Below are 15834 nucleotides of genomic sequence, written 5' to 3' on the forward strand. Positions count from 1 at the left end.
GGTCCAGGCTCAGGCACCGCGGCGCAGGGGCAGACCTCCCAATCAGAGGCTGATCCAGACTGTGGACATTGGGGGAGGTATCGCCAGTTCTGGGGGGGGGGGGGGTTATGTGGCGACCCACTTTCTGGCACACACGAACCGGCTCACAACAGCGCGGGCAGGCAGAGGGCCGGCCCCAAAAAGGGTGCCAGGCCATCTTCACCAGCAGGGGGAAAATCCCTCGCGCGGAAAGGGTCTGGGAATATACATTCCCCACAGCAATCCCGCCCCAGGGAGGGCAGGAATGGGAAGGCTTTAAAGCAGGCCGCGAAGTTGGAATAAATCTCTTTCATCGCAACTGTAACTCACCGACTCCATGTGGTTATTCTAGCGCTGTGTGTAGCATACCGCTACAATACCATATATTAAGAGTTACACACTGAAAACATTTCATCACACCTGCATTGTGAATCGCTATCACACACAGAAAGAAGCAATAACTGTTGAATAGAAGATCAGGCATAGCCGGATTTGGACTCCAAAAATGAAATAACAATCTTTTCACTTGATACCAACTGAGTAGTAATTTCAACTAGTTGTCAGATAAATACACAATAAAACACAGAAAATTAATGGAAAGAGGGCACCTGACCCACAGAGCATGTTCAATATGATCACAGCCAATCCTCTATCTCAATGCCAAAATCCTGCTCTTTCTCATACATTTTGGTTAGTTCTGAGTTTGGACATCTACCTATCTCTTGCATAAACATATTCAGTAATGTGGTCAGTGCAACCTTGTGTGATAGAGAATTTTAAAGTAGATAATATCACATTTATCCGCAATAATAATGGCACTTAACTAGTACTTGTCCACTCAATTTGTTAAGTAACCTGGAAGTCTATATGCATTTTCTTCACATTTCACAACCCTATCTTATGTTGCCAGGTTACTCAGGAATATTGCATGTGGATTGCCCATCCCTAACCATTGATACATATTGAGAATAGTTAGAGCCCAAGCACAGATCACTATGGAAGAGCATGTGTCTTAGCCTGTCACCACAAAATACACATTTATCTCTATCCACTGTCTCTCATCTATCAATCAATTTTCAGTATGTTATCCCCAAACCCATTTGCACATTAATCCGTTAAGTAGGACTTTATCAAGGAATCAAAGTTAGGGATTAGAAATGGAGCAAATATTTGTGTGGGTCAAATATATAGAGGAAAGAACAACAGTGCCTCTACTTTCTTAGAAGTTTGCCTAGATTCGATAACGTCATCAAATAGTTTGAGAAACTTCTGTAGTTGTACAGCGGAAAGTACCCTATCTCACTGCATCATGGTCCGGTATAGAAATATCAATGTCACAGTACAGAAATGGCTAGGAAGTGGTACTTACAGCCCAGTCCATACGAGGTGAAGCCTTCCCCTACACTGAGTACTTTTACAAGGAGTGCTGCCACCAGAAAACAGCATTCATCAGCGAAGACCTCTACTATCCAGAACATGCGCTCTTCTCACTACTACCATTTGGCACAAGGTATATAAGCCTTAAGTCCCACACTGCCAGGTTCAGGAACAGTTATTACCCTACAAACATCAAGCTCCTGAAATGGCATGGACAACTTAATTCACCAATACTCTAAATTGATTCTGTGATCTACAAACTCACTTTTAAGGATTCTTTATAACTCGTTCTCAGTATTATTTTTATTTACAGTTTTTCTTCTTTTGCACATTGGCGTTTGTTACTCTTTGTTTATAAAGATTTTTGTGAAATTCTATTTTTTTTGTTCCTGTAAATGCCTGCAAGAACACGAATCTCAAGGTAGTATCTGGTTAAAAATAGTCAACCGAAAATTATTACTCACAGCATATGGAATTCCAAACTCCTCACACATCTCAATTGCTACTTGGTCCGCTTGTTGGATTCCTATTGATCCATCCAACAATAAAAATGTTCTCTTTAAGCTGTGGAAGGAAGAAATGGCATTTTAGAATTTTCACATCTTGATTTCCACTTTCTTTTAAAAAAGGCAAGGCGACTAAGGGGTGATTTTTGGTGCTGGACGATTCAATGGCTTTCCCATTTTTGTCAACTGCAGGTGCTTCCAGAGCTACATGGAAAATAAATCTAATGAGCATAATGTGAGGAAGGCACTTCAACCCAACTTAATTCATCTTCCAGAAAGATCTTATCAACCTTCTAGTACAGCAACTGTGTTGACTAATTCCAAAACTCTGCTTTTTTCATTCTAGGTGGAGAATTGGTCCACGCACTGATCACAACCCAAGCAAACAAGGAAAACAGTATTTCCTACTCTGCAACCAGATTCTAATTCAGTGAGTACTAGTTTTTGCACGGTGAGGACAACTTCACCTACAAGTCAGAAGATTTTGGTTCAAGCTTCACTCCAGAGCCAAATTGATACTTCAGTACAATAATGAGGAAGTGCCACATCTGTGGACATTCTATCACGTAAATAAGACCTCAAACTACGGTTCTTGTATCTGGAATACACATCCTGAGGCGACAGTAAAAAAAATTTGCATAGTAAGATTTAGAGGTCTTCAGAACTTCTAGTTTTCTATATTTATCTCACTAGATTATTTGTAAAATATAAAGTTCTTTGAGCATATTTATAAACATTTATACCTCAACTATTATCATCAGAACAACCTTTTCTTCTGGTCATTTATCTCAATGTTAAATATGGAGAAGATAAAGATTTAAATATTAGCTTCATTTCTCACATTACATCAAAGCCCAAAGTGAAATGCGTCATTTGCGTCAATAACTAACACAGCCTGCAAGTTTCACCATGCTTCCAGCACGAACATAGCACGCCCACAACTCATCAACTCTAACCTGTACGTCTTTGGACTGTGGGAGGAAACCGAAGCACTGAGAGGAGACCCATGCAGTGAAGGGGAGAATGTACAAACTCTTTACAAATAGCAGTGGAAACTCAACCTTGATATCACTGGTGCTGTAAAACATTATGCTAACCACTACACAACCATGCACTCCTATCTCTAACTGCAACATTAACTATACTTTAAAAATGTATCACTAGATTTGAAATATCTATTTCCACTTAAATAATCCCTCAAGGGTTAAGAATGGCTTGTCTCTTCTCCATTTCTTTGGGTTCTGAAGTGAGTCTCGAGGCCAAAGCAGGGCCAATTGACTCTGTCACAGGTGGGAAGATGTTAGTCAGGGTGTCAGATCAGTCGCTTGGGAGATAGTGCATTATTTCTAAACACAAGGGAATCTACAGATGTTGGAAATCCAGAGTAACATACACAAAATGCTGGAGGAATGCAGCAAGTCAGGCAACATTAATGGAGAGGAATAAAGGCTTGATGTTTTGGGTTGAGACCCTTCAACAGGACTGGAAAGGAAGGGTGAAAGAAGCCAGAGGGTGGTGGAGGAGCCAAAGGTGTGCAAGCTAACAGGTGATTGGTACACCAGATGAGGGGCAAGGTAAGTCAGAAGGAAAGGGGGCCGAGGGATGAAATGAGAAATTGGGAGGTGATAGGTGGAAAAGGTAAAGAGCTGAAGAAATAAATTAATAGGAGAAGAAAGTAAACAATGGGAGAAAGGGAAAGAGGAGGGGCACCAGAGGGAAGTGATAAGCAGAGAGGGGTAAGAGGGGAGCCAGAATGGGAAATGAAAAAGAGAAGGGGAAGGGGGAGAAATTACTTAAAGTTAGAGAAATAATTTTCATTCCAACAGGTTGGAGGCTACCCAGACGAAATATGAGGTGGTGCTCCGCCAACCTGAGAGTGGCCTTATTGAGGCAATAGAGGAGGTCACAGACCGATATGTCAGAATGAAAATGGGGAGAGGAATTAAAATGGTTGGCCACCAGGAAACCCTACTCCTTATAGAGGGAACAAAGGCACTTGCCAAAGCAGTTCCCCAATCTATGTCAGGTCTCACCAATGCAGAGGAGGCCACAGCAGGATGAAGGGTCTCAGCCCAAAATGCCAGCTGTTTATACCTCTCTGTAGATGCTGCCTGGCCTACTGACTTCCTCCAGCATTTTGTGTGTGTAATTGTGCATTATTTCTGTCAGTAACACTGGACTTTGAGTCATCTTGCTGAATGAACTCAAGGTTCTTAATGCAACCCTTAAAGCTCCTTCTACATTTTCAGCTGTCATGAAAGAGGGATTCCCTGTAGTAAGTGGGATTTTCATACTTTTTTTTCAGAAAGGCTTTGAAAACATCCTTGAATCAAGTCCTCTGTTCACTCTGCTATCTTTTGTAATGGAAGTGGGTCATATCGCCCAATTAAGCAGCTGCCCCAATTAGCCTAAGATTCATGGAAATAGGTAAAAAGGTATGAAAAAGAAATTATGTTTAAATGAGTAACAGTTTATATATTTAAATGAAATACACAACAAATTAAAACACTACCAATAGTACTACAGTACCATAAAGCTGTGTATTGGTTCCTAATAGTTATCAATGGAGGAATACATCCAGTGTACACTGCCATGTTCTTTAGATTCACTGTAAATGAACAAAATCAGTGCAGACACCTAGTACAGTTAATGGACTGCCTTCACATAATGCTGTCGACAGTTGAATCCTCCAAATCTTCATTCTCTTTGTAACATTCAAGATGATTGTCTACCTTCAAATTCATCATAGTTCCTAACTTGAAGTAGTAAAATCATTTCATTTTTCCTCCTGGCCGTTCCTGGCATCTCCAAGCCTGACTGTTTAAAACTGCAGTGAGCAAAACCATTCTGAATTGTCTTACTGCTTATTTCTCACCAACTATCAGTGCCAAAAATCATTGTTTTTTGAACACAAACACAGCAACTGACACTATTTAAAAAGTGTTCGCTCTAAGCACAGTGTAGTTTCTAATGGTCACAAGTGCACACGAATGTCACCAGTTAGAAACTGGCCAGCAAGTCTCCTGTCCCAATTAAGCAGCGTAGTGCCCCAAATAAACAAAGGGAATCCCAGGTATTTTCTCCATTAGTTTTTGTTCTTTAAGAAGTATTTCAACTAAGCAGCTGCCCCAATTAACCAGAATCCACTATCCTGGACTACAGCGAGAGTAGGACCGAATAGGGATAAAAGAGGAAATGCGTGCCTGGGGTCAGATGAGGTAGTGGAGGTCCTTTATAAATACCTTGCATCTGTATTTACCAGTGAGAGAGACCTTGAGGAATGTGACGGCAGTGTAGAACAGGCTAATGTGCTGGAATATGTCAATGTAAGAAGGAGGACTGCTGAAACATTTATAAAACATTGGGATAAACAAATTCCTGGGGCCTGATTTATAAATACGTCAGTATTAAGTGAAGTGAGGGAAGAGATTGCTGCGCCTTTGGCGATGATCCTTGCATCTTCACTGATCTCAGGAGTTGCACCAAATTATTGAAGGGTGACAAATATTATTCCTTTGTTCAAGAGGGGTAATAAAGAATCCTGGGAATTGTACTGTAGACCACTGGGTCTTACATCAAGTGTTGGGCAAACTGTTGAAGAGGATTCTTAGAGACAAGACTTACGTGCATTTGGCGAAGCACAGTTTGATTAAAGACTGTCAGCTTGGCTTTGTGACAGGTAGGTCATGCCTCATGAGCCAGTGTGAATTCTATGAGTGAGTGACAAAACAAATTGATGAAGGCAGAGCAGTGGATATAGTGCATATGGATCTTAAAGACATTTGACAAGGTTTTCCATGGTAGGCTCATTAAGAAAGTCAGGAAGCACTGGATCCCAGGAAACCTAGCTGCATGGATTCCAAATTAGCTTGCCCACAGAGGGCAGTGGTGGTACTGGATGGAACATATTCTCCCTGCAGGTCAGTGACCAGTGGTATGCTGCAGGGATCTGGTCAGGGACCACTGCTCTGGGATTATTACAAATTACTTGGACGAAAAAGTGAAAGAGTGTATTAGTAAGTTTGCAGATGACACGAGGGTTGGAAGAATTGTGGACAGTGTAGAAGATCGTCATAAGTTACAACAGGAGAAAAACCGATGCATAGCTGGCTGAGAAATGACAGATGGAGTTCAATCTGGCAAACTTTGGAAGGTCAAACCAGAGGGCAGAGTACAAGCTCGATGGTAGGATTCCCAGGAGTGTGTGGAACAGAACGATCTTGTCGTCCACATCCACAGATCCCTCAAAGTTGCTGCGTAAGTTGATAAGAGTAGTTGAAAATTAGCAAGCAGTGTTGGCCTTAATTAGTCGGGGGACCGAGTTCAAGAGCTGCAAGGTATTACGTTCTGATCTGATCACCTCATTATACTGTAGAAAAGACATGGAAGCTTTGCAGAGAGTGATTTAAGACTATTAAACCTAAGAGCAGAATTAGGCCATTCAGCCCATTGAGTCTGCTTGGCCATTTCTTCATGGCTGATTTATTATCTCCCTCAACCCCATTCTCCTGCCTTCTCCCCATAACCTTTGCCATTGTGATTGATCAGGAATCTATCAACCTTCATCTTAAATACACCCAATGTCTTGGCCTGCAAAGCCATCTGTGGCAAAGAATTCCACAGATTCATCACCCTCTGGCTAAAGAAATTTATTCTCAGCTCTGTCTTAAATAGAACTCTCTCAATTCTGAAGCTGTGGTCCTCAAGTCCAGGGGTCCCCAACCTTTTTAGCACCGCGGACCAGTTTAATGTTGACAATATTCTTGTGGACCGACCGACGGGGGGGGGGGGTGTTCAAGTAGGGTTAAACTCACCTCAACATGTCTTTTACAGTTAGGGTTGCCAACTTTCTCACTCCCAAATAAGGGACAAAAGTAGCAGTCAAATACGGGACACTTGGGTTTACCCCGAGAAAGACTACCATGACCTTGAAGCCTTGCGCGGGCACCTGTGTGCGCATGTGTGACGTGCGCATGCGCGTACGTGCCGATTCTTTTTCCCACAAATCGGTTTTGCCTTAATCTTCCTGACTACACTGTACATACATTATTTCTACTTTATATAGCTTGTGTATTTATCATATTCTGCTTTTACTATATGTTAGTGTTATTTCAGGTTTTATTTGGTATGATTTGGTAGGTTTTTTTTGGGTCTGGGAATGCTCAAAGATTTTTCCCATATAAATTAATGGTAATTGCGTCTTCGCTTTACGCCGTTTCGGCATGAAAGGTTTCATAGGAACGCTCTACCTTAGCGGGGGAAATACGGGACAAGGGCAGTCCCGTATGGGACAAACCAATTTAGCCCAATATACAGGATGTCCCGGCAAATACAGGACAGTTGGCAACGCTATGTTCAAGTTCAACAGTGCGTGACAGAGAATGAGGAAAGGTGCAGCTGACTCATATCGTTTCCTCGCGGCCCGGTAGCGCATGCTTTGTGGCCTGGTACCAGTCTGCAGCCCGGTGGTTGGGGACCGCTGCTCTAGTCCTAGACTCTCTCACTAAAGGAAATATTGTCTCCACGTCCACTCAATCCAGACCTTTCAACATTTGATAGGTTTCAATGAGATTCCCCCCCTCCGCCCCACATTGTTACATTGCTCTAAACTCCAGTGAGTATAGGCCCAGAACCATCAAACACTCCTCATATGTTAACCCTTTCAACCCTGGCATCATTCTCATGAACCTTCTTTGGACTCTCTCCAATGCCAGCACATTCCTTTTCAGATAAGGGGCCCAAAACTGTTCACAATACTCCAAGTGTGGTCTGATCTATGCCTCACATTTTGTAGTCTAGTACTTTCAAAATGACATTGCATTCACCTTCCTTACTGACTCAACCTGCAAGTTAATCTTTAGGGAATCCTGCACAAGGACTCCCAAGTCCCTCAGCATCTTGAATTTTGAATTTTCTCTCCATGTACAAAATAGCCTACATTTTTATTGCTTCTGGCACTTCCCTATATTATATTTCATCTGCCTCTTTCTTTTACCAATTCTCCCAATATGTCAAAGGCCTCCCAGACTCCCTGCCTCCACAACACTACCTGCCATTCCACCTATTTTCATATCGTCTGGAAATTTGGCCACAAGGGGCATAAATTTCTTCATCCCAATCATTTATACACAACATTAAAAGAAACGGTCCCAACATCAACCCCTGCTGCACACCACTAGTCACTGGCAGCCAACCAGAAAAGACCTTCTTTATTCACACTCTGTCTCCTGCCAGTCAGCCAATCTTCAATCCATGCTAGTACCTTTCCCATAATACCACTGACTCTTATTTTGTTCAGCAGACTCATGTGCAGCACCTTGTCAAATTCCTCCTGAACATCCACTGACACTCCTTTGTCTATCCTGCTTGTTATCTCCTCAAAGAATTCCAACAGATTTGTCAGGAAAGATTGGACATCTATGAGGCTCTTAGATAGGCACATGGATGAAAGACAAATGGAGGGCTATGGGGGAAGGGAAGGACTCAGTGACAGAGTAGGTTAAAAGATCAGTCCAACAGCATGGGCCAAAGAGCTATACTGTACTATATTCTTCTATGTTCTAATATCGCAACTGTTTTGGGATCTTGAGATCAGGTCTGTCCACTGAAATGGGCCAAGTTTAATTAGGGCCCCAATGCAGTAAGATTGACCTGGGAGATGGTGTGGTTCATTTTCCCTGCTAGTGAATTTGGAGGATTTTGCAGACGTAGTTTTGGTTATATCTCTTCAATACCAGTAAAGGTGCCAGCTCAGATTGTTTATGAGTCATGGATTAGACTGTCTGTGAGCTCTGCGCTAGATTTGAGTCTCGATTGCCCAAACATTTTTTGTCATGCTGTCAAGGATGTCATGCATTTGCAACTGAAGGTAAAGATGAGTTTCAGCAGGAAATCTAATTGAGAATCAGCTCATAAGATATGGGAATTGTGGATCATACAGATGGCAAGTGATGTTGTACGAGAAGCTTTGGTAGAGAACCTTTGAACTGAAAATACTAGTATAAAGCCATTTCTCTTGAATGTTCCAATAAACAATTAGACAGATCATGCTCTGTATTTCATTCATTTGCAGTCTCTCACCATTAAGATAACAGTTGGCTTCGGATTTCACTTATTGCAGTGCATAACTACACATTTTTCCAGATAAAATTCCATTCAGCTCTTTTTTGCCACTCATTGAACCTATCTATATCCTAGTCAAATTCCTCCTGAACATCCGCTCATTGATGGTTCACGCAAGGTCATAATATCTTTATTACTTATCTATTATTTTGTTTTTCTTTTTGTAATTGCACAATTTGTTGTCTTTTACATATTGTCTTGTCCACCTTTGTGAGCAGTTTTTCATTGATTCTATTGTGTTTTTTTCTATTTACTACGAATGTCTCCCAGGAAATGAATCTCAGAGCAATATATGGTGACATATATTGTATGTACTTTGATAATGAATTTACTTTGAATTTTGAATGTTCATGGAATCCTGTCTGCTTAATTAATTGTTGCAATACCTTGTAGCTTGGGATCAGAATTGCTACAATTTCCTCCATGTTCCGTGAAACTAGCAGTGCTGGCAATGTTCTCCAATGTGAAGACCATCACAGATCATGTCTAAAATACCTGCCATATCCTTGTTTCCTGTTATTAATATGCATCTGCTCTCAGGATGAGGCTTTTCATTCTAGGACGAGGGAGATGTCTTCCTTTTTTAAAGAAAGGGGCTTCCCTTCCTCCACTATCAACTCTGCTCTTAAACGCATCTCCCCCATTTCACGTACATCTGCTCTCACTCCATCCTCCCGCCACCCCACTAGGAATAGGGCTCCCCTGGTCCTCACCTACCACCCCACCAGCCTCCGGGTCCAACATATTATTCTCCGTAACTTCCGCCACCTCCAACGCGATCCCACCACTAAGCACATCTTTCCCTCCCCCCCCCTCTGCATTCCGCAGGGATCGCTCCCTACACAACTCCCTTGTCCATTCGTCCCCCCCATCCCTCCCCACTGATCTCCCTCCTGGCACTTATCCGTGTAAGCGGAACAAGTACTACACATGCCCTTACCCTTCCTCCCTTATTCAGGGCCCCAAGCAGTCCTTCCAGGTGAGGCAACACTTCACCTGTGAGCCGACTGGGGTGATATACTGTGTCCGGTGCTCCCGAAGTGGCCTTTTATATATTGGCGAGACCCGACGCAGACTGGGAGACCGCTTTGCTGAACATCTACGCTCTGTCCGCCAGAGAAAGCAGGATCTCCCAGTGGCCACACATTTTAATTCTACATCCCATTCCCATTCTGACATGTCTATCCACAGCCTCCTCTACTGTAAAGATGAAGCCACATTCAGGTTGGAGGAACAACACCTTATATTCCGTCTGGGTAGCCTCCAACCTGATGGCATGAACATCGACTTCTCTAACTTCTGCTAGGCCCCGCCTCCCCCTCGTACCCCATCTGTTACTTATTTTTATGCACACATTCTTTCTCTCACTCTCCTTTTACTCCCTCTGAATATACCTCTTGCCCATCCTCTGGGTTCCCCCCCCTTGTCTTTCTTCCCGGACCTCCTGTCCCATGATCCTCTCGTATCCCCTTTTGCCTATCACCTGTCCAGCTCTCGGCTCTATCCCTCCCCCTCCTGTCTTCTCCTATCATTTTGCATCTCCCCCTCCAATTTTCAAATCCCTTACTCACTCTTCCTTCAGTTAGTCCTGACGAAGGGTCTCGGCCTGAAACGTCAACTGCACCTCTTCCTACAGATGCTGCCTGGCCTGCTGCGTTCACCAGCAACTTTGATGTGTGTTTCCTGTTATTAATTCCTGAATCCCCTCTCCTAGGGGTCCTACATTAGCTGTCCCCTTTTTGTCATACATCTGTTAAAACTGTTTTAATGTTGTCTATAAGTTCTCTCATAATCAATTTTTGCCTTATTAATTTTTTAGTCTTTCACAACTGGTTTCTTAAAATATCACAATCCTCTAGTCTACCACCAGCCCTTGCCACATTGTATACTCTAGTTTTTAAATTTATCATTATCCACCACCTCCTTTGTTCAACATAGACGGCTCATTTTTCTCACGGAATCCATGTTTCTGATTGGAATAAATTTGTGTTTTGTGGTTAACCAGCTGTTTAAATATCTGACACTGCTCATCCACTGACCTACCCATTAATCATTTACTGACTGCACTCTTGACAAATCTATTTTTACATTTTAACTGAAGTTATTTAAGTTTAAGACGCTGATTTTAGTTCAGGGATTTTTGCCTGAACTCTATCTGGAATTCATCACACTGTGGATCCTCATCTTTTATTAATCCTATCTCATTATACATAGCCACATCTAAAATACACCAATTCCAGGTATATACATTCTGCAACATACTGTTCCAATTCCACAAATTCCTCTTTTATTGGCCCTTGCTATTTTGATTTGCCCAATAAATATGCAGTTTAAAGTCATCCACAATAACTTTAGTTTTGGTTTTACATGCCTTCAATATCTCCCACTTATGCTTTGCATACTGAGAGACAATACTTTGGGGGCCCCACAGATTATCTTACACTTAAAAGACTGCTTTTCTCTTTTATTCATTACTTCCACCCAAACTGATTCCACATCACCATCCACTCCACTTTTATCACAACTCAGCACCACTCTGATACCTCCCTGAATTAACACCAGTAGCCTGTCTCCTCTTCCTTTTTGCCTCTTCATTTGGGACATGAAAAAATATACAAATTTGAATTCACTGCCTTGGGCACCTTGCAACTATGTCATGATTATTAACAGTCCCTTTTCCTTTTCATCATCATTCCCAGTATTTTAGTTTTTTTTTCCTGGTTATCCTATCATAGACTTTCCCTTTGTTACATTTCCCCTACCTGTACCAAAACAGAGTTTTTCCCTAGTACCTGATTAATCACCCATTTCTTCCCATTTGGGTGAAAAATCTTCTCTCTAATTATTCTGCCTAACCTGTAAAGTATTTCAGGCATTTAACATTATAATAATTAAGAATCGGGATATTATGACCATATCTAATTAAAAGGTACCCTGAAATTTGAACAAAAAGATGACAAGGATACACCTTCACAGCTAGGTACATTCAGTGGCTACTTTATCAGGTAAAGGAGTGGAACCCGTGTGATCGTCTGCTACTGTAGCCCATCCACTTCAAGGTTCGATGTGTTATGCATTCAGAAATGCTCTTCTGCACACCACTATTGTAATGCATGGTTATTTGAGTTACTGTCACCTTCCTGACAGCTTGAACCAGTCTGGCCATTCTCATCTGACCTCTCTCATTAACAAGGCACTTTTGCCTAAAGAACTGCTGCTCATTGGTTGCATTTTGTTTTTCCCCACTATTCTTTGTAAACTCTAGAGACTATTGTGTGTGAAAACCCCAGGAGATCAGCAGTATCTGAGATACTCAAACCACCTTATCTGGCACCAATGATCAATCCATGGTCAAAGTCATTTAGATCACATTTCTTTCCCATTCTGATACTTGGCCTGAACAACTAAACCACTTGACCATGCCTGCATACTTTTAAACATTGAGTTTCTGCCAGATGATTGGCTGATTAGATATTTGCATTAATGAGCAGGTATACAGTGTACATAATAAAGTAGCCAATGAGTATTGTGAGTGCATGGAACTGGCTCATTTGGTAGCATATTTGACTCAACCAAAAGGTTGTCACTTCAATTCTCATTTCAAAGACTTGAACTCAACGATATGAATTGATATTCCACTGCAGTATTGAGGAAATGCTGCATTTTCACTTTTCTCCAATACAGGATTTACCTGGTATTCTGACCAACTTATCCCACAATGAAAAAAAATATAAACTTCGTCATTTTCATATCTTTGTTGTTCCTCTGAAAATTGATTGCCAATTCCATAAGAACATAATAATGATTACACTTCAAAAAGCAGCTTTAAAGCACTGCCAGATCATGAAATTATGAAGAATAATACTTACATGCAAGTTGTTTGTAGTACGGCTCAGAGTTTATAACTAGAGACATATTTCCTTATTGTACAAAATTTAGAGAAAACAGAAACAAAATGAAGACAAAGTAACACTTACTTTTGTCTTGCTTGAAGATAGATCTCCACCATTTCCACAAAATCAGAAGGTGCCTTGTACCCATAACCAGGCATATCCACCACAGTAAATGCTTTTCCCACTTTAAAGAAATTCATTTTCCTTGTATGCCCCTAAAACAACATGGAAAGAGAACAACTCATGATCATGGAGTTAATTACAGCCATAAATATTAGCATTGCAAATACACTTACATTTTCACTCCAGGATTAGTTACATACAAAATGTTATCGTTCCTTTACAAATAAAATGGTAGCGATGTTCTGATTAGCAAAAACATTCACTTCCAGTTCCCAGAAACAAAGGGAAATCACAAATCAATAACTTTGACAATAAATTACACGGTAACATTCAGATATATTTAAATTTTGAATCATAATAAATTTGGCATGGTAGTAAATGTTCAGAAATGCAACTTAAATCTATTCACCAATAAAAGTGAAAGAAAATAATTGGGTCAGAATTTGCAGCTCTTCAGCGATAGACCACTAAGATTTCTTTCCCCCCCCACTGGCAGCTAGAAAATAATTTGCATTCCAACTTATAGCTGCAGGTTGTTAACAGTACTCTAAATGAAAAGGACCACCGGGGGTCTTGCCAAATGATGAAGCAAGTCTGGCGAACCAAACACTAAGGAAGTAGGGTAAAGCAGACATCCCACCCTGCAAAAACCCATTTCAGGGAGGTAGCACCCCCGCCTCCCCGCAACTCCACATTCCTGCCCCCCCACCCCCCTCCCCCCCGTCGACCTCCAAGGGTGTATATAATACTTTGTTTAGTGATTTTGTCTAATCTGTAAACCAAGTTGGGTATATACAGCAAATGTGACATTAAAATATGTACTTATATTGTATTATTATGTTTATTCTCTTACAACTTTAAGCAAGTCTACAGGGAGTTTGGCCTCATCACATAGGACATCAATAGCATAGCTCCTTGGCAGCTAGCCAGCTAGTTTAAATCAGGGGTCCCTAACCTGTTTTGCACCGCAGACCGGTTTAATATTGACAATACTCTTGCGGATCGGCCGACCGGGGGGGGGGGGGGGTGAGGGGGAGGTTGGGTAGGTGTTAATCGTGACCAGAATATAGGTGATACGTCAACTATAAGTCACTTTTAAGTAGCTAATACACTCAAATTTCGTTTCTAAAGAGGGTTAGCTAACAAATTTAATATTAAACACACAGCGCATATTTTCCGCACATGAATATAGTGATAAGTCAATTATAGCGGTGGTCCCAAACCGCCAGGCCGTGAAGCATGCAGCAGTAGCCAGAACACACCCATTCTTCGCGGCTCGGAGGTTGGGGACCACCGAATTACAAGTCACTTATAATTCAATAGCATCATAACATTTTAAGTAACGTTTGGATATTAAACACACAGCGCATATTTTCCTCGTATTAACATATAAAATCATTGCAACACACCAATATCACTGAATCAGTGGGAGCCCTGGGCTTGTGTACCTGCAACAACACGGTCCCATCGAGGGGTGATGGGAGACAGCGATACTCGAAGGGGGCTCCTTATGTCCAGTCTATTCCGCAATTTAGTTTTCGTTGCATTCATTGCAGAAAACTCCACTTCGTAGAAATATGTTGGAAATGGAAGCAACGTTTTCAGTGCTTTCGTGGCTATCTCAGGATATTTAGCCTTGACTTTGGTCCAGAATGCCGGCAGAGATGTTATGTCAAACATACTTTTCAGCCTGCCGTCATCTGCAAGCTCGAGGAGTTGATCTCCTTCCCGCGCTGACATGGAAGATTCACCGGGGACATTCACAAATGGGTCATGGACCCATTCCTTTGCACATCTTGGGTCACTGATGACCTGATGTGTGTTAAAATTCAACAGTGGGCGTCACAGGATATGAGGAAAGGTGCAGCTGACTCATATCGTTTCATATCGCCAAATCATATTGTTTCCTCGCGGCCCAGTGGTTAGGGACCACTCTTAGCACGAAGAGAGACCAATCAGGATGCTTGCTCTCCCTCTCAAAAAAATCTATTTCCGGGATATTGTGTATAATTTCCAGGCGTCAGGGAGCCACTATCGATATGCGGGAGAGGTGGGATGTCTGGTAAAGTAAACTAAGTTAGAAAGGAATAAAAGGAAAAGGTGAAATTGAAGCTTAGGTTTTCTTTCTGTGCGGCAAGCAGAGGAGCTGTGTAAATTGTTCAGCAATATGAAAGAGTGGATTTAATTAAATATGATTTAACAGCTAAAATGATTATTTGATCATAGATGAGGTAGTGCAGTGCATTGAACAGTTTTTTTTTGTCCCATACACTTTCCATTGAATTGACAATGCAAAACCAGTTACTTTCTTATATCAGGTATCAGAGACAAAGCTCAACACCAGAAGGGTTATTGCGATGGAACTAAATTCAAAGTGATACTAGTATAGATTAATATAGCAATAAATACTAATTCTTTGGAAAGATTCCTGATTTCAAACTAAAATCATGTTTCATTCACACATACTGTTATACTCCAAACAATAAAAGGTTATATGGTTATGAAGTAGAATCACGATCATATTTATACTGTAGCAATATAGCAAGGAGAATATTTATTGACTCTGAGAAGTAAAATTCAGAACGTTTGATTCCTAATCTATTATAATTTACCGAGAGTAGAGTTTGATTGACTCAGCCACATTCTTAGGTGAGAATGTGCTAAATGAGGAGATGCAAGAAGCAATTAGTGAGTTTAATAAAGCAGCATTGAGAATTGCAATAAAAAAAGTTCTGTCCGCCTCTCTCAGGAATCTGACTATGTTGCTGACATAGGCAAATAAATAAGGGAAAAAG

General features: G+C 41.4%; 1 protein-coding gene across 2 annotated transcripts in view; it reads right to left on the reverse strand.

Annotated features, from left to right (window-relative positions):
* gtpbp8 (GTP binding protein 8 (putative)) overlaps positions 1-15834 on the reverse strand; it is a 45134-nt gene that overhangs the window by 17385 nt on the left and 11915 nt on the right. For both annotated transcript variants that reach the window (XM_063050989.1, XM_063050988.1), the window contains 2 exons: positions 13001-13131; positions 1860-1959 (listed from right to left, as the gene is read on the reverse strand). In XM_063050989.1, the coding sequence (XP_062907059.1) occupies positions 1860-1959; positions 13001-13131 (231 nt within the window). The remainder of the gene's footprint in view (positions 1-1859; positions 1960-13000; positions 13132-15834) is intronic.

This window comes from Mobula hypostoma, chromosome 6 (assembly GCF_963921235.1).
Source record: "Mobula hypostoma chromosome 6, sMobHyp1.1, whole genome shotgun sequence".
Lineage (NCBI taxonomy): Eukaryota > Metazoa > Chordata > Chondrichthyes > Myliobatiformes > Myliobatidae > Mobula > Mobula hypostoma.